The 25977-nt window shown below is 35.4% G+C and overlaps 1 protein-coding gene across 2 annotated transcripts in view; it reads right to left on the reverse strand.

The window, feature by feature from the left end:
- The window catches only part of AK9 (adenylate kinase 9), a 70208-nt gene that overhangs the window by 33519 nt on the left and 10712 nt on the right, over window positions 1-25977 (reverse strand). The window contains exons 6-19 of one of the 2 annotated variants that reach the window (XM_075087428.1): window positions 24946-25058; window positions 22565-22735; window positions 21731-21856; window positions 19865-19939; window positions 19009-19107; window positions 16930-17069; window positions 16665-16845; window positions 16081-16225; window positions 13904-14023; window positions 12084-12217; window positions 11233-11389; window positions 9904-10012; window positions 9405-9469; window positions 3852-3953 (exon numbers count right to left, since the gene is read on the reverse strand). In XM_075087428.1, coding sequence (XP_074943529.1) covers window positions 3852-3953; window positions 9405-9469; window positions 9904-10012; window positions 11233-11389; window positions 12084-12217; window positions 13904-14023; window positions 16081-16225; window positions 16665-16845; window positions 16930-17069; window positions 19009-19107; window positions 19865-19939; window positions 21731-21856; window positions 22565-22735; window positions 24946-25058 — 1737 coding nt within the window. The remainder of the gene's footprint in view (window positions 1-3851; window positions 3954-9404; window positions 9470-9903; window positions 10013-11232; window positions 11390-12083; window positions 12218-13903; window positions 14024-16080; window positions 16226-16664; window positions 16846-16929; window positions 17070-19008; window positions 19108-19864; window positions 19940-21730; window positions 21857-22564; window positions 22736-24945; window positions 25059-25977) is intronic. The other variant, XM_075087427.1, reaches the window with a different exon arrangement.

The raw sequence follows: 25977 nt of genomic DNA on the forward strand, positions 1-25977 counted from the left end.
ATGTATCCTTGTGGGTCTGGGTCTTAATGTGTAGTCCTCTAGAAATATAAATTTCTAGATACTTAAGTGCTTTTAAGAATTTTATTCTTCCATTTATGAGGCAGAAATTTTCATTATTTCAATACCCCATTTACCTCTACTATATATATGATAAACTGAGATTTGAAATAAATCAGGCTCTCTATGGCAATTCATATGCTGAATGGGGCTCCCTCCACCTGCCCATGGCCCAGGACCCCATGTTAGCCCCCGAGGCCGTCAGCCCCTGGCCCCAGCAATGCCACAGCAGGGCTGGTCCCCACCTCCCCACAGCCCTGCCCAGCCACGGGCTCTGCTGAGCTGGCCCACCCACGGGCCGGCATCCCAGTCAGGCCTCAGCTCATCCCTGTCCCCAAGGAGGTGCCCAGTGCCCAGGGCCAGATCTGCCCTGCTTCTGGCTGAGATGGTGGGACGGGCTCTGGCTGCTGAGCCCTGTTCTGATGGCCACATTACCACACTCTGCTCCCAGCTCCCTGTTCCTTTGGGAGCAGTTGACCCTCAGTGTCCTGACATGCTGCCCCCAAGATGAACTGCAACACTTTATTTTAATTGAGATATTTTAAAATCATAGGTTAACAGATAAGCATTTTGGCAAGTATTTTTGTAATTTTTATAACACACAGTACTTAATGCATTTCCCCTCTTCTTTTTACAGCTTTGAATAACACAACTATTAGACTGACACCTCAGTGCAGTGGCTAACATTCCCTTTATTTGAATGTTTATTAATCCAGCCATAAACCAAAAGTGTAAAAGGGCATATCATTAAGCAGAAACACCTTGCAGACTTCAAACAGTCTGATCTTGAACTAGAAATTAATTTTTTCTTGAAAATGTTTATAAAGATTTTAATTTTACTAAACTACATCATTACATTAGTTATCCCCTGCAATGACATTTCTGTCTCTTGCTGTGATTCTAAATAGGAACATGAAAATACCTTCCTTTTTATGTACATTAAAAGATGCTGTGTAAGTGTCAAAATTAATTTTGTTGCATTCTGCAGTGGTATATTCCAAATGAGACAGAGATGTAGCCAGGTAAAACCTGCTTAAATTTGGGCAGCACTAATGCATTATGTAATGATGATCCCATTAGGAACACAGATTTTAAGAAAATAAGCAAAGGATACATTAATAACTAGGTTACACTAGCTGCTTTTTGCACATGTTATCCCTGGCACATTCACTCTGTAGAAATCACATGTGCTGCCTTGTGGACCACAGCCGTATTCAAAGCAATAACATATGGAAGATGGTAATGCAGGCTGCCTGGACCTAGCCTTCAACAGATCACCTTTTATAGTCCTGCCCTTTAAAAAACTCTCAGTTCTGAGTAGGTCACATAACTTTGGAAATACACAGGCAGAATAATGGGCTTAAATGAATATTCAATGCCATCTGAGACAGAATATTGAACATCATAGAAAATCCACTCAATGGAGTGCTTCGCATATGAACCTTAATCTCAAACCCACTTATAATTCATGTTACACCTCTCCCTGATAGGCTGTATTTAGCAAATGATGGACCAGAATGTGTTCCAGCTTTGATTCTCTACCCTAGACACATAATACCATCAGATTACCTTTATCTGAGAGTTTTCTTGATTAAGGAAACTTACCTAGCAGCAATTATTGCATACTTAAGGAGTTTTAAGATAGATTACACAGGCCTAAGTGAACTTGAGAAACCTTCCCCTGGAAAGAAGGGAGAAGTAGCAAAAGAAAAAAGGATTACATGCCTAGGGAAAAGGGACGACCCAAAAATCAAACATCCCACACATTATTTGGCTTTGGTTCAGGTTTTGAACCTTATTATGACAAAAACGTTGCCTCCTTGGCATTTGGTTTGTTTCAAACTGGGTCTCAGGGTTCAAATATGGTGAAAATACTTTAAAGTAAGACAGCTGTACCTTTGCTATAGAGATAATCTATAATAATTCTGCTTGAAGAGGTGATTTACAGTGAGAAGATGTTTTTAAAGAAATAAGAAACATAGTCAAGAAGCCTACTTGAAAAGACAGTAATGGTTCAAAAATAAACGGATCTAAAAATGTGAACAAGTTTTTTCAGCAGAGGTGGCAGTCTATCTAACAGTGCTGTTCTGATTTTCTTTTCCTTATCATGGAGGTTATAGGAAACAATCCTCCCCAGCCTTAAATCTGGAGTTTCACAGGGAATTCCTATATGGCAGTCTTTCATATTCTTCTGCTCTGTGTCATCTTTGCTTCTACTGAGCATAGTTACCATAGAGACAAACAATCATCAAAGGCTTTCTGCCCCCGTGTTCTGCAAGTGAGTTGCTGGGGAAGGCAAGGCTTTAATATCTTTTTTCCCACTGTTCTGCTAGTATTAGATATGACTTGTTCTGCCCTCAGTTCACATTCAGCAGCAAAAAAAAAGAAAAAGTCCTCCTTTCCTCCCCTCTCAAACCCTGCCAAAGCTGAGACAGAGACACCAGAAGCCAGCATATCTTCCTCAATAGTGTTTAACTATCAAAATAAACAGAAAGACAAAATGTAGCATAACAGTGACACTTCCATTCCTTGGAACTGAAATGTATTTCGTAATGAATATACTTTAATTTGACTTTTTGAAGCAGACCATGTAGTTTATTTATACAGACTTTTCATTACTTATAAATATATGCTGCCAAATAACTTTCAGCATATTACAGTGAAATGTACTTAGTAAACTTAGGTGGTGTGTACTGATTTATGGTGTTTGGAAAAAAAAAGCAGTTCCATTTATGGATTAAGTTGATTCTTTCTTATGCACAAAAATGTGTATATTTAACAACTTGCTATTTAAAATAAAATGTTTTATGTTGGATTTATTTCTCTCTGGACTTTAACATATTCTGAAAATGCTAGTAGGTAAAAGCTAAAATATATGTTTTAAAAACTAAAGCAGACCATCTCCATTAAAGGTGAGTTGCCTTTAAAGTGTTTTTTTTAGAGAAGGCTACTATAGGATTTCATATATCTTCTCATTAGTTTTGGTTCTATGGAGTTCCATGTGCTGCAGGATTTTACCTTATACCAAAAGGAAGAACACATGACTCTGTGTGAAATCTAGCAAGCTGTTAGCAGGACAATGGATGACTAAGGAAACTACAGGATGTATTTTGATCATGCACATATAAAGTTAAAATCCCTTGCCACAGGGAATGGACTAGTAATTTCTGATTAACGTGAATATAATATTAGTTTAAAAATGGTCTGTAGAACTGGGGCTTGTTAAAAGCACATGCAAGTGTTTGTGAATACTGCAATTTGATTACTTCCTGGATATGTTCTTCTTTCTACTTTTTCTCTTATGGGAGGTCACAGTCCATGACAGCGACTTCTAAAGTTTTTTTCCTCTGATTTCCCTCCATTATCACTTCATCCTGTAGAGAGTGCTCATGGATTTCTGAATATAAGAGGTCATGTCAACCTGGAATTTCAGCAATGTTCACTTTATCTGTTATTTCCATAGATCCCTGTACACATTTATTAATTTGGTATTCAGGCAGTAGAGGCAATAGTGGGATTTTGTTATTTTTCAAAGTGAAAATACCTGATGTGTTATTTTTAACAGGAAATAAAACATGCCTTTAATTGCTTTTATAAGTGTTTAAATAACTTGAACCTGACTACTACATTATAAGCTTCTTTAAAAGAAAAAAGTTAAGGTAAGGAGCGATATTTACAGCCAATAGTGAAAGCTTGCAGAAAAGGAAGGCAATTTCTTTAAATTATATAAATAAAGGAAGGCAATTAAAAAAAGACTAGCAAGTCAGAGAGATTATATGTCCTACAAGGCCAACCTGTAGGTTTAGATTCTTCTTTATAGCCTGCAGAGTCACTGGACTGTTTCTGGGGCATTTGTTCAGTTTCAGGTGGAAGCTGCTCATCATCGTCCTCAAATTCTGTTGGCACAAATAGAATCATTAGTAACTTTAATGAACCCATTGAGGGGTGATGGAGGCACTATAGAAACAACGATATTTTTGGATCACACTGCAAACCTTACATTTGATCACCTGCAAAAAAGGAGTTAGTTTAATGCTCAGTTATTGCACAAGTACCAAAACATTTTAAGATCAGCTACCTGATCTGTGGGGAAAGGTCACATGACCGTGAAAAAAGTGGAGAAGTACTTTATTTATTTCAGCACTTTTATGTAAGAATACCTTTCATTCATTATAGCGTATGTATTCTGTGCTCAAACTATGCTAAAAAACAAGACCTTGCAAAAGAGCACACTTGGTCTTCTACAGAACACCTCTTATTGGGTGGAAGTGCTTCTGACTTGAAGAAGGGCTTGTGTACCTGAACATTGGTGTAATTTTTGCAACTGTATCAGTTGTTCAATTATGGATATTACTTTTCCCTACAAGCCTTGTTTTGCTTATGTTCTTAGACCATTGTTAGAGTAACAAAACACCACTAGTATATCTCACCATCTTATGATTACCCAAAATTTGTATTAAAATCTGAAATGATGGCATTTGTTTTCATGGACATCTCTTTTTTTGGCAAAGAAACCACAAACTTAATGCAAAACAGGTTGGAAATATTGAATTTCTGGTTTAACTGAATTTCTGGTGAAACTTCATCTCATAAACAAGCATCTTATACAGTTAGCAAAGAATCACCACCTTTAGCTTGTGTCAAATTGAGAAAATTCTTCACTTATTCTAGTTCATTATTTCGTTTTGATATACATAGGAATGCAGTCAAGCAAAATGAGCTTTGATGCTCTGAAATAAATAAATCAAGAGTCCATAATATACATAAAGAGGAAAATGACACACAGAAAAATATGTGCAAAATGGAAGACACTTTCTTAAGGCTGTCAACATGCAAATTCTCATGTGTACGTAACTTAATCACAGACAGTCCTAGCAACTTCAATGGAAATAGCTGTGGCACAAAAGGTAAGCATGTCTAAATTTTTACAGTGTGTCTAAACACTTAAGAGATTTCATTTACAAGACTGATGCTGGACAAGGTCAAGGAAGACAAATGGACAGACGTTAAAGTAAATTAAGATATTATAATAATTTTTCTTATAGATGTTCAGAAAGTGACAAGACCTTTCAGAGAGGCTGATGTTTTGTTCTTTTTTTCTGCAAAGGAATGCATAGCTGTACTAAACCAATATCCCTTAGCCTTTATATCTCTGAATGAAAGACTAAAAGAATTTTAAAAATGAAGGTATTTGGGATCTAGTTGAGAAAGTTGTTTGTAACCTTTCTGTTTCAAATTCTGAAATTTCTGTGCCTAAAATGCTGTGATTACAGGTATTATAATGTAATTATCATATCTGGCTTATGAAGGAGGGCAGAAACTTTGAAGCTTGGAACATCATGCAGCTTCGCTCAAAGACTGAACAAACTGTGAAGTTAATATCACTACAGCTTGCTTTGAAGTTTGTGGTACAAGTAATTTGGTATCCCTTGTCTGCAGATTAATAAACTGTCTGTATTAAAACTCTCTCACTGAAAAGCCTCCATTTAGAGGTAGAAAAAAAAAAACCAAACAAATCAGGGGGCAAGACAGCCAAGAAAAAAACAAAGGAAATATATTTAGAGACTGTAGGACTGAGCACACATCAACTGCCTGGTAAATGTTATAATTACAATTGATTCTGAAAAACATTTCTCTTCAAAGGCTGAAGAGGAAATGTCCTAACATGTATAGGTTTAATTATGATTATATTTATTTTTATTGTTGTTTAAAATATCTTACTGAATTAACACAGTGATAAAAATAAAAAAGTAAGAACATAAAATAAAAGCTAAAGAGATGGGTATTGATTCAACACTCCACCATCTGTAATATGAGAAAGGAGGGGGTTGGGATCAATATTAAAGTGTTTGTAAACGGCTGTGAAGGACAAGCACAGAAGGTGATGACTGGAATTATCAGCTCCATCTACTCATTTATTTCTTGCAAGCAGGGCTGACAAATACAGACAGAAGATAAAGTCTTAAACCATGACAACTGTTTGCTTTGATGGGTAAGACCAGTTGTATGGGATATTTTATTGCTGAAACATGGCAGGAAAGAAATATGCCAGATTTTACTTCAGGAAGATTTGAATGAACCCACAATTTACCTGAAGCTATATCACTCTTCTACAATGCCTGAAATATACTCTCATGAAGTTATATAGCTGCCTCCTAGTATAAATAAATCCATATTCATGCACAGCTGCTGCAAAAATGCTTAAATACAGTAAAAAGTTCCTGAAAATAATTTAAGCTCAGAATAATTGTGTCAAGGGACATGAAAAAAGATATAGGGCTGTAATTTCCAGCTAGACACTACAAGCAAGAGTTACCACATAAATTGTTTTGTGTACCTTCAACAGGCATTTTCAGCACTGAACTTAGCTTCCTAACTCACTTAAATAAATTTGTTAAATTTACCCAAAGTCTCCTTCTCCATTTACTTTCACTCTCATTAAGACATGTGTAAGTACCTTGCTCATTACTGGAACCACTTCTTCCTTTTAAACACAAATAATATTATACATTTGAATAAGTTAAGTCCTGAAGCAATCCCAGTCACTTCAAAGTCCCACTGAGGTTGCAAAAATTGCAATTATTGACATGCACATTTGTTTATATAGAATAGAATAGAATAGACTAGACTAGACTAGACTAGAATAGAATAGAATAGAAGACAAGACTATTTCAGTTGGAAGGAACCTAAAATGGTCATCCAGTCCAACTGCTTGACCAATTCAGGGCTGACCATGTTATTAAGGACATTGTCCAAATGCCTCTTAAACACTGACAAGCTTGGGGCATCGGCCACCTCTCAGTAGCGTGTTCCATTGTTTGACCACCTCTTGGTAAAGAAATGCTTCCTAATGTCCAGTCTAAACCTCCCCTGGCACAGCTTTGCACTGTTCCCATATGATATGATGTATGAGACATCAAAAGAGCATGACTGGGGCTCTGGAGCATTTCATTTGAGTTTTCATTTTTATACCATAACTGCTATATAAAAACCACCAAAACTGTGAACATACATTCATTTATATTTTTGTAAAGACATTTCACATGGGAGAAAAGCTGCAGTCAACGTGCTCATGGCAGATGTCAGGCTAAAAGCAGCATGACTGAAGTGTTTTGGTGAGTCAGTATTTGATTATTGAAATCAAATGTAGGCGTAGGAAAACATTATTTTCTCTGAACAAGGACTTAGCACGTGTTAAGAGCACAAGCGTGTATATGACATTATTCTATCATTAATAATTGTTGTTTTGATGTACTCAGATCAAAATGAATTAGATATTCAAAACTAAGAGGAACTTTTTTTGTTTGAGACAGAGATAATAGAGTATCTGTGTAGAATTCTTTATATTTAATACTTTAGAGCTCATTCACTTTGGAGAAGAGCTATGTGTTTTATTAGAAACTATACAAAGTTATAATGTAGAATTTTTTAAAAGTTTATATGTAATTTAAAGAACCCTACAAAGCTAGAGTATTTTTAGAAAGTAGGTGAAATGTTACCAAATAAAATTTAAAAGCCTGCTATCACATCGGTCTATCTTATACTACTGTTATGACTTAGGCATTGTTATATATATATGGGTAAAATAAACGCCAGAGTGGATAATGAAAGAAAGTGTATGTGAGACATATTGACAATACAGAATTTAAGCTTGGCCATAATATTTTTCTACAGAAACCAGTATGTTATGTTTGAAAGGAAGACAGTAATGGCAATCCAGGCCCCCACTGCGGAGAGAAAAAAGAAAGTGGGAATTCATGTGCTTCAATTTTTAATTTCAGCTCTAGACTTTAGGTGGTAATTTTGGCTATGATGGAGAAACCTTGAGATCCCATAGCAGAGAAAGAAAATACGCTAAAGTCCCCAATCCAGTTCTTAATGTAGCGACATACTCGTGCATGGTACTTCATCTTGACAGCAGATCCAAATCAGACAGCAACATTCTTCTGAGAAAGTAGGCAGTGATTAAAGGGGGTAAAAAGGAAAGTACAACCCTGCAACTTTTTTGACTGTTGAGGTTTGAAAACGTTGAAACTAACTGGAATTAATTGTAAACCTCAATCCAACTGACAGAATTGTCTGAGGTGCAAAAATCCAGCCTATTTGTGACAGTTTGCCTGCCCCAAAAATCTCGCTCCTCACAGATTATTTATTCACTACTGCCCAGGGCAATTATATTTTCATTGCTGGAAAAAAGTATAGCACAATTCTCATAGAAAAGTAGGATCTTTACAGGAAATAAAGAGTGGCTAAACAAAAATAACACTCAGTTCTATCAATACAGAAGGAGACGATGTAAGAAAGTCTTTACCCAAAATATTTTATTAATACTGTTATTAGAGGGGAAACCTCATGTAATACACATAAATCCATTATTTTTTATGTTGTTATGTTATTAAGGGTTAATCTCCATAAGCATAAAGGAGGGGAGGAACAATGACAGGTGGGGGAACCCCAGTAACCTAGTGAGAACAAACATAACCTTGACTTGGCTCCTGTCAGGGTCATTAAAAGATGATGAAGGCATTGTCTGGGTGTGAGATCTATTGAGATAAGTCAACCAGAGAGGCTCTCCCTGGTTGAGGGGGATTACTGCCTACAGGGTGGATGCCAGGAAAAGCAGTTTGGGATTGTGAGAGACTTATAATACTATAACGCATTTCTGAGAAGAACTAAAGGCAAGGAGAAGGAAGGATCAAAGTGAGTTGAGGAGGAACAAGCACGGATAATAGAGAAGAGGATGAAAGGGAAAATGGGAATACATGCTCAGACTCACTACTGCATGGTCCTGGGGATTTGGAGCTGCAGCAGCCTCACCTCTGCTGGACTACTGGATTCAGCAATTCATAATGCAATGTTAAGAAAGCCACTCCTTAAATAATTTCCACCCCCCTTTAATTGCTTCAAGCTGAGCCTTTTGGAGGAAGAACAGAAAATCACACAGTTTTGAGATTTTCTTTTTAGCTATTGGCTAAGTTCTAACAATGTTTTCTAACTTGTGAGGGGATACAGGTTTTTTAATGAGTAGGAAGTTTCAGTACAGTTAATAACCTACTTAGAAAAGTTACTAGAGCAGACAGAGAGTCCTGTCCTTCGTATTTATTGAAAACTAACTGTGCTAGCTGATTTAATACACATCTTTATTCTGTAACAACCATTAAGAATGGCACATAGAAATGAGTGCCTGAATCAGTGAGGGAAGCGAAGGTAACAATATAAGTAATTTTTCTAGATGCTGAATATAAAAAGGAAAACAAAACTGTAAAATCTGCATTAAAAACAAATTGCTAAATGATTTGAAACATATAATTAGATAAAATAGAAGTAAAATGGTAACACACTTTCACCTTTTTCCTCAGCAGCCTCTAGAGCTTGATTTTCCTCTGATGTCAGTATTTCTTGGATTTCTCTTCTGTAAGTAAAAGATTATTCATCTTAAGACTTCTATAAATACTACTGAAGCAAGGTGCAGATATATTAAATGTAAAGTAAAAATGTGGAAATACAATGCTGGGAATTGAAATACAATTTAGGTTGTACAAAATAAAAATAAAATATATTTTATCATCTAAAATATTATTGTCTCATCGCATCAAAAGGCTGGACTAATGAAAGGTTAATGAAAATGCATTTAGCAAGAGAATCTTCTGCCACCATATTTGCTGATCTAAATGAGATATTTGTCAAAGTTAACACATATTGGGTTATTTCCTGTACATCACAACTAGTCTTAGTGTACTGCCTTAGTACATTTGTGTTGATAAATGCACTGATACTTTTAACACAAAGTAAGGTTAGAATTTTCATGGGCTTATTTTATACATTCAGATATTTGGAATATTTTACCTTGCTTCATCTTCTTTCTGTTTTAATGCTTCATCTGTTAGTCTTTTCAAAATCTTAGAATTAATTTCATGCCTATTTGCTAAGTATATTCTGCGTAGTATACAGGCTCCTGCAGTAATAATACACAACAGTAATGAGTTTTATGCATCTGTATAAAACCAAAGTTGTTTGACTCAGGAAAATCATTTAATAAATTATAGACAACTTTCCCACTTCTTTTTAAAGCCAAGAAAAGGCATATATACTACTGAAATGTGATATAAAGACTACGACAGTGTAAGTTCAAACACAGGTACCATCAGGGTTGTGAGCACAAAATTTAAGTTTCACAAAGGACCTCTCTAACTTCTACAAAAAGCTTTATGCTTTAAAGAATCTTTCTGAGTAAATTGTGTAATCTTGATTTGCTCAGGTTGATTTTCATACTTAGGGTTTGAAAAGCTTGCTGGACTGATTCTAATATCAGGCAGTTACTGAGCTTTCTTGAACTAAGTATGAATAGACCTATCATTCCTTTCTTGAAGGGAAGTTTCTACTACTGAAAGACTTTTTGATAATAGACTGGGTTGAACAGGTAATGATCAATCATTGCCACAGGGCAATGAAACTTGTGGTGTGGTATGAATCAAGCAGGCATAATCCATTAAGACATGATTTGGCAGGAAAAACTTTTAACAGTGTGTGAATCTTCACACACTGTTCAGTTTATCATGCCTGGTACCAACCTTCCTTCCTGCTTGAAACAATAAAGTAAAGATTCCTTCCTCTGAATTCATGGGTACTAACTTATTGTATCAATCTGGATAAGAAGTTGTGCAACTTTTTTTTGACCTCAGGATGGGGAACAGGATACAGCTGCATACAGGTATTTCTCCCCCACTTTTTTCTCAAGCAGAAAAAGTTCATATCTGTAACCTGATTTTGCAAGTGGGGAAGTCAATGCACAGGTAGGGAAATTTGACTAAGAGCCACATTGCAAGTTAGTGGGAAGCCAGACACAGAATACGAAAGTCTGAAACTTCAAGACTCCAGTGGTATTTACTCCTGATTCTAAATAAGAGGAAATTGTAAATAGAATTATAAATAGGAGGAATTTTCTTTACTGCTTTTGTAAAGCATTCCTGTTTTCAATTCTGTGTAATTCCCTTAATCCAAATTGTAAGAAATTTGGGGTACCTTTGTTGATTCACTGGATTCTTCCATCTCTAGACCCCTGAAACTTTATAAATAGAACACAACTCTAGTTTTTCTTTTAAGTATGCTTTATATACAGATATCAACACAGAAAAAAAATAAAATATTACATTTCATTAGTGTGCATTTACTAACCATCTTTTTCTGTATCCTGCAGACAGACAACAGTATCGGGTAAAAGTCCTTTTTCTGATAATGCTGACCAGTGATCCACTGACAGAGGGTAGTTATCCACTACCCATCCTCCTTTTTCTGGAGCACCAGGAAACCTGTCTTTGTTCTTCTTCATAAGCTGTTATAAAATGTCAGGTTCAGGAACATAAAAAGACTAAGATAGTCTGAGAGATGTTCAGAAAGACTGCACAATACTACATGATTTTCTGCATGTTATAATTCTCCCCTACTGTCATTTCATGTCAATATAAAGGAAGACATACCTTTATATTTCTGAATGAAATAAAAACATTTTAAGCAAAAAGAGATTAACATGCCAGTGATTTTTTAAGGTTGCCTATAAAGAATTTAGATTCCAGTTTCAATAGTTACAAACCAGTGAACAAATTTAAAACAATTCAAGATTCTTGGATAAACCTTCATATACGATTCTTTTCAAACAACTTGTATCTGGTGCTGAGCTCTTTAATAGTGACTCAGAGTATAAGAATAGGGCAAGCATACAGCAACACTTCCCTCAGACAATCTTCCCAGCCTTTAACAATTTGTTAAATTGTTACCACGACACCCAGCTACTTTGCAAGACAGAAATAATTTGTGTATCTCTCTATATATAGCAGTCCTCAATAGATTTGTCGTTCATGGTCTTGCTCAGTCTCTCCTCAATCCTATGTAAGCTTTCAGGCTATGTGATATAAAACTAAACTGATCTTTCAAGTGGAAAAATGAACAATGTATATTGATAATGTATAAACTGTTACATGTTGCTCTTGGAAAAAAAGTCCTTTGCTATATGGTACTTGTAGTTTTACCTCTGCAATAGCTCTCTCCAGTACTTCAGCATATATTTCAGGTGACAGTGTAACTTCGGAGACTGATGCACTTTTTATGGCTTCTTCTACCATTTCTTGAACTTCTGGGTGGTCAGCAGTTATCTCTGACATTCCTAACAATATAGATTTTTTTTTAAGTGCTTCACAAAATTCTGAAATACTCATTTCCTCTGGTCAGGAATAACTGCTAGGCAATTAAATCCAGCCACTTCATAATTACAGTTCAGCAGTCATTTTAAGCAATATTACACAATCATCCTGAGAAAGAATCAAATAGTTCTTCTGAATGCAGTTCTAGAGGGTATTTCATAAAGGTAAGTTTTAAGATCTTGGTTTGGTCTCTCATTACAAAAAATCCCTTTTTAACTATACAGTATTTTTACCCCTAAATGAAATGTTGTTTCAATATGAATGGAAGGACATTTGTGTACTACGACAATCAGGCACCGGCAGCACCTGAGAATTTCCTTTGATTTGATTTCTCCTTGATTCCTAAATCAAAAGGTTGACAAGATTCATTTTAAAATCAATACAAATCATAGATTAAGACAGTATATTGTCAATAATCAAGAAGCCTGAACTCCCTAAGATGCACAAAATGTGCATATTGGATCCATATTGTGTTATAATTGTTGACACAATGGACTGTAATTGTTTAGGATTTTTTTAAGGAACCATCAAAGTTAGTTCATATTTACATACTAATTTGATAAAAATTGGTGAAGAACTGTTTTTAAGCAACTGCAATATCTTCTATGTGAAGAGTATAATTTGGAAAAAATGCCATATTTACTTTCTGTAGTTATTCCATTATTGTGTTGGTACTTTTTATGTGCACAAATTTACGCATGATCAGGTTATTTTTACCAAGTTACAAGCTCCCTGCGAAAGGGACAACACTTACTAAGTGCTTCCATTCTGAAAAAACCTCAAGCCAACCCAAACTCAAAACCAGACAGACCTTACAGTTATCATAGCTAAAGATACTATATTCTACTTCTCCAGTTCAAGAAATAGATCTTTCTTTAGTGTTCTCTTCACTATCTTTTGCTGGTATAGAATGCCATAAATTAAAGGAAGAATATAATTGAAGGAAACAGCGTTTTTCTTTAAAAAGCCAAATAAATTTGTAAACACTACCTCACAATCCACATTTATTTCATTTCCATTATAGATACTTTTAAATATATTTCATTAATGTCCATTACTTGGATCTACCTAATAATCTGCCTTCTTTGGTTGAGATGAAATGTCAGTCTGTTCTGTATGAAAAAAATACTACTATTTGTAAACCATGTCAGGCTTACAAACATACTTCATTTGTTTATTTCAACAGTTCATTAAAACTTAACGCACTTTTAAGTTTCTCCTATTCAAGTGGCAAAACCTCTCACTTCTGAATTCAGATCGTGTCTTCACTTAGGTTTTTTTGTGTGTGAATTAACACCTGTTCTCCTTATCTATTAAAAAATTCTGAAACAATCTGATGCTGTAAAAAGATATGTAAGTGAAAATACCAAAATTTTCATCAAAATACAGGCTTAGCTCCTACAAAGATCTATGGGAGTTTTTTTCCACTGGACAGTAACATGGTATTAATGGATTAATATCTTTCAATGACACAATTAACCATTTCATTTCAGGTTTCTCAAAATGACAGTATCAGCAACAGGAAAAAAATGTAAAATATTCCTACAGGTGTAAATGCGGGGAAAAAAATTATCTTTCACTTTTTAATTTGCAAGACACACTGAAAGCATGGAATGACACGCTTAAATTAGCTAAGATTTACTTTTTACTTTTTGGGATGATGGCAAATTTTATAGCAGTCCCCTCTTCCAACTTTATTCCCTCTCTGGGAATAGTGATTTCTTCAGAATCATCTGCTTCTTTGACACTACTGTGTTCTTGCAAGTCTCCTATAGTTATGAAATCATATTAAATTCACAGAAAACCAGATCAGTAGAAAACCCTTTTATACAAATACTTCACCACAAAATCCATCTGAGTAAACTGGCTGCATGTCAGCATTCTCTTAACCTGCAGCCTTCCAATCTGTGGAATCCCCCAACACACCTCCTAGGAATCACAAGCACTTTTCCAGCTCTAGTGAAGGCAAGGCCAGTACCCATCAGTCTGTGAGACACAAATGGCTCTCTAGCAGTACCAGTTTTTATATGCCTGTTTTTCCCCTTAAAAGAAAAAAGATCAGAAATATGACAAAAGCCAGAAAAACGTTAAAAAAATACACAGGTCCTGAACACTTCTTCAGTTCATCAGATTTAATACCCTCCCCTATTTTCCACCCAAACAGAACAATGTTCGTTTGAGCAGAATGTTAGCTGAGCACATCAACAAACTGGGATCCTCTGGGTGTGTATATGTTACCTTTTTAGTCTGCATCAGAAGAGTATGTTTTAAGTGAATCTCCTGATCCTTCCCATGCTTTGGTACACGTGTCAAAGCAGTCTTGGAACATACAAACCAATTTATTCCTTCCAGATGTGCCCTTACTATGCTGAAACCATTAAGTGTTCAGCCCATGAGTCTCAATACAGATCATCTGAAAGTCCTCTGTGCATGACACGGATATTGAGTCCTTACCACCAACTGCTTCAATCTCCTGACCTACTCTGACAGTAGACAGAAACTCTGTGGACTTCAGTGGAGTTTCATAGCCTCACTGTCTATCCCTGAACTGGACTTGGGAGCACCCAGGACAGTCAGGGGGGCATTTACCTAATTAAATTGATATATGTCTTTTGCATAATTTTTAGTGATTCTCTGAATTCTATCAAAAGGCAGAATTTACAAGGTAATTAACTAAATAATTTTGTTAGGAATGGGAAATACTTTCCAGGATAGTTACCGCTAGATCTAGATTCAAGCTTCCAAAAATATTTACTTTCTCCTTCTGAAGCTGTCTTACTTTCTATGACAATTTATATCCTTCATCTGTTTGTAGTTCTGTTTTGCAATAAAATTGCTTCAGCTCTCCAAGGTTATTAATTAGGATTAAGTTCTCATTAATCCTAATATGATTTCACATACCTGTCCTCAAAAGTATTTACATAGCCAGGAATCTGGAACATAACTGTGTAATGGGTTTAATTTTGTTGTCATAGTTCACCATTATTCTGACTGCAACACCGATGGTTTTTGTATCACTGTCAGCTCCTATATTTTGCAGCACCAGAGGAATATATTGACTTCTTGCTAGATATGTATCTACCCATGAGTAAGTCAAATATGGTGATTCCTTGCTTAGTTGAATAAGGCAAAATGGCCTGATTGTGTATTTGAACCATAACTAGAGCTAACTGGAAAAGGCACTTCCAACTAAATGGAAAATTTTCATTTAAAAAGAAATAATTTTGAAAAAAATCACAAAATTTCCTGCAAAAAGAAAATCTAAATTTGTTTAAAAGATATTAAAAGAACATGTGATTTTCATCTTTTCAAAATATTCTCTGAATTCATCAAGCTGCAAAAGCCTGGGCAGCTTAAGAAGTCTAAATGTGACCAGAGCTGGACAGTCTTGTTAAAGTGCCATCTGAAACAGCATACTTAGAAGGCCACTCTAAAGTGAAAAATCTGTCAATTGTGGGTTCACATCAGCATAGCTTTCTTGATAAAGATTTCAATTTTGCAGAGATTTAACTTGTCAGAAAGTCATTCAAATGGGAAATTCCCAACCGTCATCAGTCAGAAACGATTTCTTCTTTCAAAAAGAGCTCAGAAAACCCTTTCTGACATACTTGTGGCCCTCAACTTCAGAGGATTTATATCTAAGATCAAAAATACTGAATTCTACTCAGCTATTTTCTTCACTTCATGTTCTTTTAGTTCATATTTAATGCACACCAACCATAACAACTTCTGCAATATTTTATAAGTTGAAGTGACAGCAATTACTTCAGTTAAATAACCTAACACAAATAAGATAGCTTCAGAGACCATGGAACACCTTATTCACCTGGTTCTCTTGACTGTTTTTCTAATTCCAACCTATTTTTCACTGCTGTTATAGCCTTTTGTACTGTATCCCTTTGCACTTGCTCAATGTTTTCTTCTCTTGATTCTTCCATGCGTGGTTGAATGAGTTTGGCCATATCAAGAACCTAGTGAAATGATATGAAAGAATAAAAATATCACAGAAGAGAAATATAGCTTCTGATCGAACTTCTATTCAATGAAATTTGTTTGGAAAAGCTCCGCAAATTTCAGAAAAAATAACATATAATTCAAGTGCTGGGTTTTTTTGTGGGAAAAATAATTTCTAATTTGCAGTTACATTTAATTATCTTAGATGTGAAAGTTATTCATATTCTTATGCTAAGAAAACTGACGCAAATGTTTGTCTAACATAGAGGGTAAATAAAAATATTTTTGAAATTTAGCTACTTTTATATAAATGAATTTCACTAAATCACTATGTTTCCTCTGTAATCCATATGTTTGCAATGTGTATGTTAGTAACATAACAGGAATACAACTGCGCTTAACTGATTCCCAAGCTGCAGCTGATACCCTTGTTATATAAGACATTTATAAACCTACCTTTCCTTTATATTTGTGTGCAATTAGGTTACAAATAGTTGTTCTTCCAGAGAATGGAGGACCAAATACTAGTACTTTACAAGGAGGAAGTGGCATTGGTGGTAACAGGTAAGGCCGTGGATTCAGCATAAATGTTTTCAATGCCTCTGGGGATGACAGTACGTACATTTTACCTAGAAAACTTAAAACAGAAGAGAAACTAACAGATAAAGTCAGTTAGCTTATAAAATAGAAATAAAAATTAAAAGTGCCAAATTCTGCTAACCTGACAGCCAAGTCTGGGTTTCCCATTACAATATCACCTTTCTTTAGAGCCACAGGACATGCTTGTCCCCACCTGCTTCTACGCCATCGATATCTGTGTGCTATTAGTTTGTAGGATGACAGAACCCGGAAAAGTTCATCCTGTTTATTAAAACAGCAATAACAGCATATGTAGTTTTTGTCTGAAGCTACACGACTTGTTCTTAGCCTCTTTTTTCAATATTTTGTTGGAAAATAAGCAAACCTGAAGAAAAAAACAGGTCATGCTTTTCAGTATCTTTAAAAAAATTATATATTTCAGAATTGCCGGACAATTTTAAGGAGAAACTATTTTGGTTTTCAATTTTATTTTTTAAAATCAGTGCCTGTAGATTTTATTATTTTCAGAAGTTTAAAACAATAAAGAGGTACAAATCAGCCATTTACTGAAGACGACAGAAAATGGCCAAGATTTCTACTAAAGAGAACGAAGAAAGGACCACTACCTGTGTCAGGGAATAGCAAGGCCAAGATATCTCTTTTAGGCATGCAGAAGTGTCATGTGGTAGGAGTAAGTTTAATAGACCTTTTACAGAAGAGGAATAGTGAGTGAATCCTAAAGTTTATGGTGAATCTAAATTATTTAGAATAGTACAGACAAGTGCTGACTGTGAAGAACTACAGAAGGACCTTCAGAGTCTAGGAAGCCAGGCATTAAAATAGCAGTTTTACATAGAAAATGATAAGTTGCCATTGGCTCTCACCACTCCGGAATAGATCTTGGAGCTATAATACATACTTCCATTAAAACATCTGGTCAATGCCCAAGATCAGTCAGAAAACCAACCTGAATGTTAGGAATGTTTAGCAAAGGGAGAATATAAAAAGTTGGTTTTGGTTTTTTTTTATTGTATAAATCCTGTCCTCATCTTTACCACTATGTGCATTCTACTACCTTAATCTCAAGAAGTACAGGGTAGAATTGGAAAAGTTTCAGAAAAATGTAATATGACTGATCAGTCACACAGAAGTATTTTCATGTAAGAAGAAGTAAGATTAAGTAGACTGGAACTCTTCAGTCCAGGAACAAGACAGCTACATAAGAACAGAAGTCTGAAATCATGAGTTATGAGAGGGCAGATATGGAGAACAAAACGATTTACTGACTTTTGCACATCAACAACTGAGGTAAAGTTTTTGTAAAGTTGGAGACCGAGCTAAGAGGTGGCAGGCAAGCAATCCTGTATATAACGTCCAGGTAAGCTGCAGAACATCTTGCCCCAAATACTGTGGGTGTTAAAAGGTTACACATAGACTAACACAGGCACACAGACTAACTAAATAACGAATACAGACAACCTCTGACACAGAAAGTCCTTCACTTATGATTTTGTCAGGGACTGAGAAAACAGAAAAGTGAAGAGGGTGGTGTACCTCTGAAAATGTATACCAGTTGGAGTACCATTCATATATACAAAGTTTTCTTTAAGAAATAGGAAAGATGACTGCAAGTGAATATAGGTTAAGACATTTATGCAAATTATTCTTCTTCTGGTTTTGAGTTTTATTTGGAAGGGAGGCAAATTATAATTGTCATGATTCAGCAAAATTCAGCACTAACTTGTTATGTTTCTAATTAATTATAGGAAATAAAATGTATGTGATTTCAGCTATGCAGGATGTTGCTAATTTTGTATTAGCATGCTGTTTCTCATTCAGGAAAAGAGTGAAGACTGAGCTAAGAGTCAGCTGCTGAGATTGTCATCCTTTGGCTAAAGTTTCTTTATTTTCTTGGAAGGAATTAATTCTTCCTCTATTGCTAAAACAGATATTTTGTTTAAAATTTTAAAATAATCTAACTTTTTTTTTCAATTATAGTCTTTTTTCTTTTAATACTTTTTCTTTTCAAAGTGGATTTTATTCCCAGAATTATCTTAGATTCACATTTCTGGAAAATGAAGGCTCAAAAAATGCCCTTATTGCATGGTAAAACAAACTGCTTGCTGTGAAACAAAGTTGTTATATTATAAGCTTACAGCAGAAAATAAAAGATATTTTTATAATTATTACAGTCAATCACGTTTTAGAAAAGCACACTTACATTTTCCAGTCCCTGCAGCATTTCTTCTTGCTGACTTTGAAGTCTAGTTATAGGAGCTCCATTTCGAACACCCAGAGATTGAAGTCGAACTACCACTGACTGAAGAGAAAATAACTCTTGACTTAGTACCAATCAAAACTGCTTTTGTGATCCAAAAGGACCCCCAAAAGTATTTTTAAAATTGTAACTTATTATTTATATAATGGCTACATATACACTAAGGCCCAGTTTCTAGCTTGGAGTCATGCTAGTTATTGAGCCAAGTTTTAACAAGCTACTTGGTAGGTACAGGCAGTGCAAAATGCTGAATCACAGCCTTTATATCTCCTCATTATACTATGAATCCCAAGCCTTCTAAAGGAATAGGCTCTCAAGATCCTTTCCCAAAAAGCAGTGGAATTATTCAGATGAGCTCCAATCTGACAAGGAGGAAAGTCTCTTTAGGAGATCAGATCATGCACACTTGGAAGTAATACAATTTTGGGTAATTTATTTTAAAATGATACTTAAACCAGATGTCTGCCAATGAGAATCAAATTATATTAAATTTAATTGAAGTATTTCATGAATGTAATCTTGCTTGAATGCAAGTGTTCTTGACATAAAAAGGCAAATTTTGGCATGTTTGGACTAGTTTCATAATAGGTCTTTGCCTTAGTTATAGGTAAAGTGGTTGGAATCACTACACAATTTGATTACCTTTACAATACATTTTCTATATTAAAAACTATAAATGAGTTTTATACACAACTTAAACATACAAAACTTGCCAACACCTTAATAAAGAAAACGATCCACAGCACTGAGAAATTATCTTCTATTGGAGGTTAACTAAGGTGGTGCACAGCTTACTTACTACAAAGAGATCATCTGGTTGCTGATTTCCATCCAGTTCAATAAGATATTGACAATCCTGTTCAGCCATCAAGTCCTGTTTAAGAACAAAGACATGCTCATCGATTGAGTGTAGTTAACCATATAATGATATTGAAGCTCATTCTGTTCCTATACATATGAAAGGCTGGACTCCTGTGGACTACAGCAAAACCAAGATTCATTGTACTGATGACTTATAAAATCTTCTGGAGAGAAACTTTTATTTGGTGATGGATAAATACAGAGAGAATTCCAAAACTGGAGTTACAATGGGTTCAGAAAACAGATTAGCTATCCTAGCTCAAATGTAAGAGAGCTACAAAGAATCAAGATATGTAACATTTTGTGTATGAATTCAACTTCTAATTGTCTAACTACGTTAATTCTTTGCTGGAAAATGGTGACAATGTCAATTAATAGATTTCTTGGAAATACCAGCCATGAGACCAATATTTTCATTTTGGTTCTGACTCTCATTTTCTATAAAATTTGAACAATATATTTGATTTTTCTTATTTTCCATTTTCCCATCAGTAAATAAGATATTAGATTAAAACAGACATCCTATGTCCATTGCTAATGTCTCTCTCTGAGGACTGAGAATGCTCACTCCATTCCTGACAGATGTTGGTCTAACCCCAGCCCTGAAAAAGCCTAGTGACAGTGACTTTACAACTTTGTAGGTTATCTGTTCCAATTCCTCACTACACTTATGGTCAGAGTTCATTTCCTGGCATCTAGTCTGAGACTTCTATACTATAAATTAAATTTTTTGTCCTATCTTTGGTAGAAATATTTAAAAGCTTTTTTTTTTTCAGTTTCATCATCTCGACCTCTACCTGGGCCAATGATAGACTCCTATGTTCTTTTAATGTATTAGTGGACCACTAAGTATGTTCCCTAATACATGCATCATTAGTGAAGCCTAAGTAAGACCCACCAACTATTGGAACATGTTGAAAGTGTTCAAATTTGGTGTAAATCCTGAAGTAATTAAATCTAAACAACTTTCCATTAGTTCGCTTAAGAGAAATCCATGTGAGATTGTATAATGATTAAAGATATAATTTTCTGCTTTCCCCTTCACAGCAGTAACAAGTTTGTTACTCTAGCAAAGAACATTATACCAGTTTCACACAATTTTATCTATAGGTTTATCTAATCCATAGGGAAATTGAAGGGCATAAATAAATAGCAATTGTCAAGTGTGCAGCTAAAAAAAAAAAGAACAAATTATTGCTTATGACCTGTTCTGTTAGATTTTGGGGGTTGTTTTTTTGTTTTGGGGTGGTGGGGGGCAGGAGATACATAATAAATCCAACTTTTCTGAACACAACAAGGAAAGAAAAGAACAATGTCACAGCTGCAGAAACAAAATAGGTGATAAATCAAACTGATGGACTAATTATTGTGTATATAAATCTGCAGGCAATGAAGCAGGTGAGGAAGGGAATCTATTGGAGTGGAAGGCAATGGATACAAAGAGCAGATTTCTTATGGGACTGCATGCTAAAATGGACTCTGGTAACAGTGGTGTTACACCAGGCTCTTCAAATACTTCCCTTCCTAGATTTAGGAAGCGTCTGCAGTGGCAGGTATGGTTTAACTTTTAAAACTTGAAGTTACTTTATCTTGACTCCAGAGTAGAAACACCACCTATATATGACAACTTTGTATCACTGATTTCAGCATGAATTTTGGAACTTGGGGCTGTATTGTAGCATGCCTTGTGCTCACCTCCATACAATAACTACCAAATTGAAAAAAAAAACCCAAAAAACCCAGTGCAAGATATTTTTAAAAAATCTTTTGCTATGCATAACCATATTATTTTGCTTTTTCTTACTTCTAAAGGATGAAGCATTATATCCCTATATGTTCCAAGTCTTTCCTCTGCATTTTCAAGAATATCTTCAGGCCTCTGCACTAATTGATGTAAAAATTCTGACATCGTAAGTGGATCTTCTGCAGTCTGCAGAATGAAAAGTTAAATATTTCAAGATACTGAAATAAAATAATGTACTAACCTAATTTTTGTCTTTACTCAAAAGTGAACAAAGTAGCTTTCCAGAATATTGCAATGAGTATTAGACTGGTGATTGCTGACCATGATCCTATCCCGATGAAGTGTAGTTTCTGCAAATTGAGAGAAATGTGCCCAGAATTTGCACTGATAAATCTCTGGCCAGCATTATAAACCAGAGCAATTCAACCTGAATTCAAAATTAATACCTTCACCCCCCAAAAAAAAAAATCCATTTCTAGTAGTCTAACAGCAACACCAGAAAACAAGATAGTATCCTGGAAATACTAGTAACTCTTGCTACAATGAACAGAAGTTAAGAAATCTTATTTGCATAAGCCAAGAAACAGCCAAGATAGAGTCACCATCCTCCTGATACACCCTTTAATTTATGGCAAGAAACAGTTCAGTGACTTCTGAGTTAGAGACAGAATCCAGGATAAGCTATACAATATTGACCATTTGCTGTCATTTAAACCTACCATTTAAGTATTATCCCACATCTCTTAAAGCAGAACAGAAACTGAATTAAGAATACAGTTGAGCAAAATTAATTCATAATGTAGTATGGTGATATTTTAGAATATCAGAATTTGTTCTGCTTTGTCTAAAGTACATTATAATACTTTGCACTGTTTAGAAATTAGCAATATTTACCTCATCTTCCTGCTCTTCATCATCTTCTTCATTCTCTACTTCATGCTTATCTTTCTCTTTCTTACGCTTTTCAATAACATTAGGATCCCACTGGTTCCTCTGATATACCTGCCCTGAATCAGGGTGTTGCCTTTGTCCTGATATTCTTTGGCACAAGTCATAATCTGAACACTAACAAAGAATAATTAAAAGGAAACAATGTGTTTATTGTACTGCTATTATAATATTATTTTTCAGAAAACTGCAGAATGAGGAGTAGGAGTCTGTTTGGCAAATATTTTATTCATAAACTTCTCCAATACATTCTGAGTAAACACAAAATTTTCAAAAGCTGCAAATATTGAAGAAAGACTTAAACACTTGCATAGTTTTTCCCCATCAGCATTTTACATTCCATATCAGGAGTGTAGCCACTACCTGAGCACATTTTACCATGCAAGTTATACCTTGTAGTATAACAAGAGTAGGTGTAGTTTATTGATAAAAGTATTTTGCAGACAGGTTTGTGATTGCTCTTGCAATTAATGCCAAAGTGGTTTGGATTTGAGCAAGGTTGTCAGATTTACTGGGTGCCTCTGACCTCTCAGAGCTCTACTATTAGCCAAACGCATAGTGCCATTGTGCCAGAGGCTAAAAGAGTTCAGCAGTTTGGAGCTCTGGAAGAGTAAGCAATGATCTTTCCATAAAAAGCCCTGCAGACACAAATTTTGTTTAACATTAAACACAGAGAAATCTGTACATGGTCTGCAGTGGTAAAATTATTAACATCTAAGATTTGAGAGGTCTGCCTAAGAAGTTCATCCAAACTAAAACATTCCTAACTAAACATGCTAACTAAAACATTTACCCTAACTAAAACATTCCTTTCAACTAAAAGCTAACAGTTCTTGACCATTTCCACCTCCCCACTTCCAAACTAAGATAATACTGGGTGTGCCACTCCTATAAGCTCCACCGAGAGCCTTCTTTCTACATCATGGCATTATGGACTGTTTGACTCCTCCTTAGAATTGTGGCTGTTAGCAAGCTGTTTAAGGAGTCCATCCATTCCAGGGATCGATATCTGACTTTGTTAACATTGAAAAGATTGTTTTTCCTCACCTCTTTCAGCCTTTCTGTAGCCGAAAGAATCAAAACTACCTGAAAAGCAGAACAAAAATGTGCTTCTCTGATGTTTTAAGATCTTTCCATAAGCATAGAAAAAAAGGTTTGAAGGAGGCATTCACAAATTTTCCTTATGCATGGTCAAACAAATTAAGTCTCAAAAGTATGGAATGTAAAGAACCTTGTCATTAAAACAAGCATGGACTTAAATCTGGCAAAGTGATAGACTAGGTCCATGCACTGAAGCTTAGCATCTGACAAACCACATAGACATGACAACTAGAATCAAAATCCCAGTGAGGATGGAGGACAACACCAGAGGCTGATTATTCAGAGTTGCCTTGGCAGCTTATTCTTCACATACAGAATAAAAGACGGAAATAATCTATTTGCTAATAAACAAAACATTGCAAGAGGAAGGGCTTGAACCCTTGTTCATGATTATACTACCATTAGTTTGTCTGCACGGAGTCTGGCAAAGTTTGGTGTGGGCTAGCTAGTATTCTCCCTGGTGAATAGCTGGGGACAATTTGGAGAATGGCACAGGCCTAGGGCCTTTCCCAGCAGGCAGTTGGGACACAGTCACCCCATTCTGACTAATAAGACAGGTTAGCTGTGTTCTGCCAAACCAATTGGCCTGGTGCCTGAAGAGTCGCTTTTGCCTTGTTTTGCTTACTAATATGGACATAGCCAGCAAGTCCATTCTTTCCAGTGAGAAGGTCCTCTTAATCCTACACTAATGATGACTTACCTTTCTCTGGTTATATCAGAGTCACTTTTGTGAAGTACCTGGTATATCACATTACTACTCATCAAGAAATTGAGATTCATACATGAGATGAATTAATAATGACTAAGAAGCAGTTTCACAATTAGTGAGTAAAAAATGAAACAATTTGCTTTCTATCTTCCATATGTGAAAAGTTTCTTCCTGAAACACATGAATGCCAGATATATGTGTATCCAAAATCCCATAATAATAATAATGTTATTCAAAGTTTTCTTTTCTTGAAAGCCTGTAGCTTCCAATTGATAGAGGTGCAAAGACTGTAACTGCTACTGAAGTTTTAGGAAATGTTCATTATTTCACATGAGCAATGCTTCTAATGGACCAAACTAGTGCAATTCCATTCCAATATAAACGAGAACAATTTCTTATTCTTCAATAAGTACTATACTCAAATGCACAGGGGAAAATATTATTTTTTGAGTTATGCAGCATGTGAGTCTACTAATAATTAGGAAAATGTCTAGCAAGTTACTGAAGATGACATTACCTTAATGTTAATCAGGAAATCTGGTTTTAATTTTAGATTCTTTATTTTCTCTATTTGCTGTGAAACAGTCATGTATTCCTCTGAGAGAGAAGGAAATCCACTGAGAACATAACCTGTCAAATACATTTTTATTAAAGATATCTTTTAGAAGGTTACATCAAATATAGAACCAGTCATACTCATTTCCTTTAAAAAATACCTCTATTTAGTGGCACAATTTTTAACCATGTACATTATATAACACTATTAAAGAAATTGTGCACCCATGTCTACTTCAGATGAAATACAGGCAAAAAAAGTGTGTTATGTTCAGCTTGATATAGGACTGTCAAAGTTTGATAACTGAATTAAGAACTGTAAGAAACATGTAGACATTAAAGGTCATACTCAGACTACCTGCTTCATGCCCCTAGCTCAGATATTGTAGTGCCTAAAAAGTAACAGGCTTTTAGTGACCATTTTTGCCACTAAAAACTTTGTAAAAGGCATTGCAGAAAGTAGCCTCTGTATGATACAAAGCATTTAAACTAGGAGTCTAGGCTTTTTATACAACCTTTAAAGGTCTTCTCCTAAACAATTCTCTGAGATACATAGTGCTCCTGGATGTTAAATCCTCTCAAAAGGAGGCACTACTCATGCACACAATATGCATACTGAGGCACCTAACTTCGTAAGCATCCATTCACTCAGGATTCACAATGCAGAGTCCTCTCTGGCAAACACACACTGACTACATATGACAAGCATGGTGGTAATAATACTTTCTTCCTAGTATTAGAGTGCTCAACCTCACAGATGAACTCGTGGCTTCAAGTTCCTAGAAGAGAACTGTAACTACTGATGGCTGTATGCAGTGCAGTAAGAACTACTGTATAGCAAGGAGCTCAATATTCATGAGGCCAGAATGACAGACTCAGCAAGAATCAGGTGGGGTTTTTTAGCCTAATAATGAGAATATTCCCTTAAAGAAATGGTGCGTGCTCCAAATGGTTAGAATTTTATGTGATAATGTTTAAATCCAAGTCTATGCAG

Source organism: Phalacrocorax aristotelis, chromosome 3 (genome assembly GCF_949628215.1).
Source record: "Phalacrocorax aristotelis chromosome 3, bGulAri2.1, whole genome shotgun sequence".
NCBI classification, from domain to species: Eukaryota; Metazoa; Chordata; class Aves; order Suliformes; family Phalacrocoracidae; genus Phalacrocorax; species Phalacrocorax aristotelis.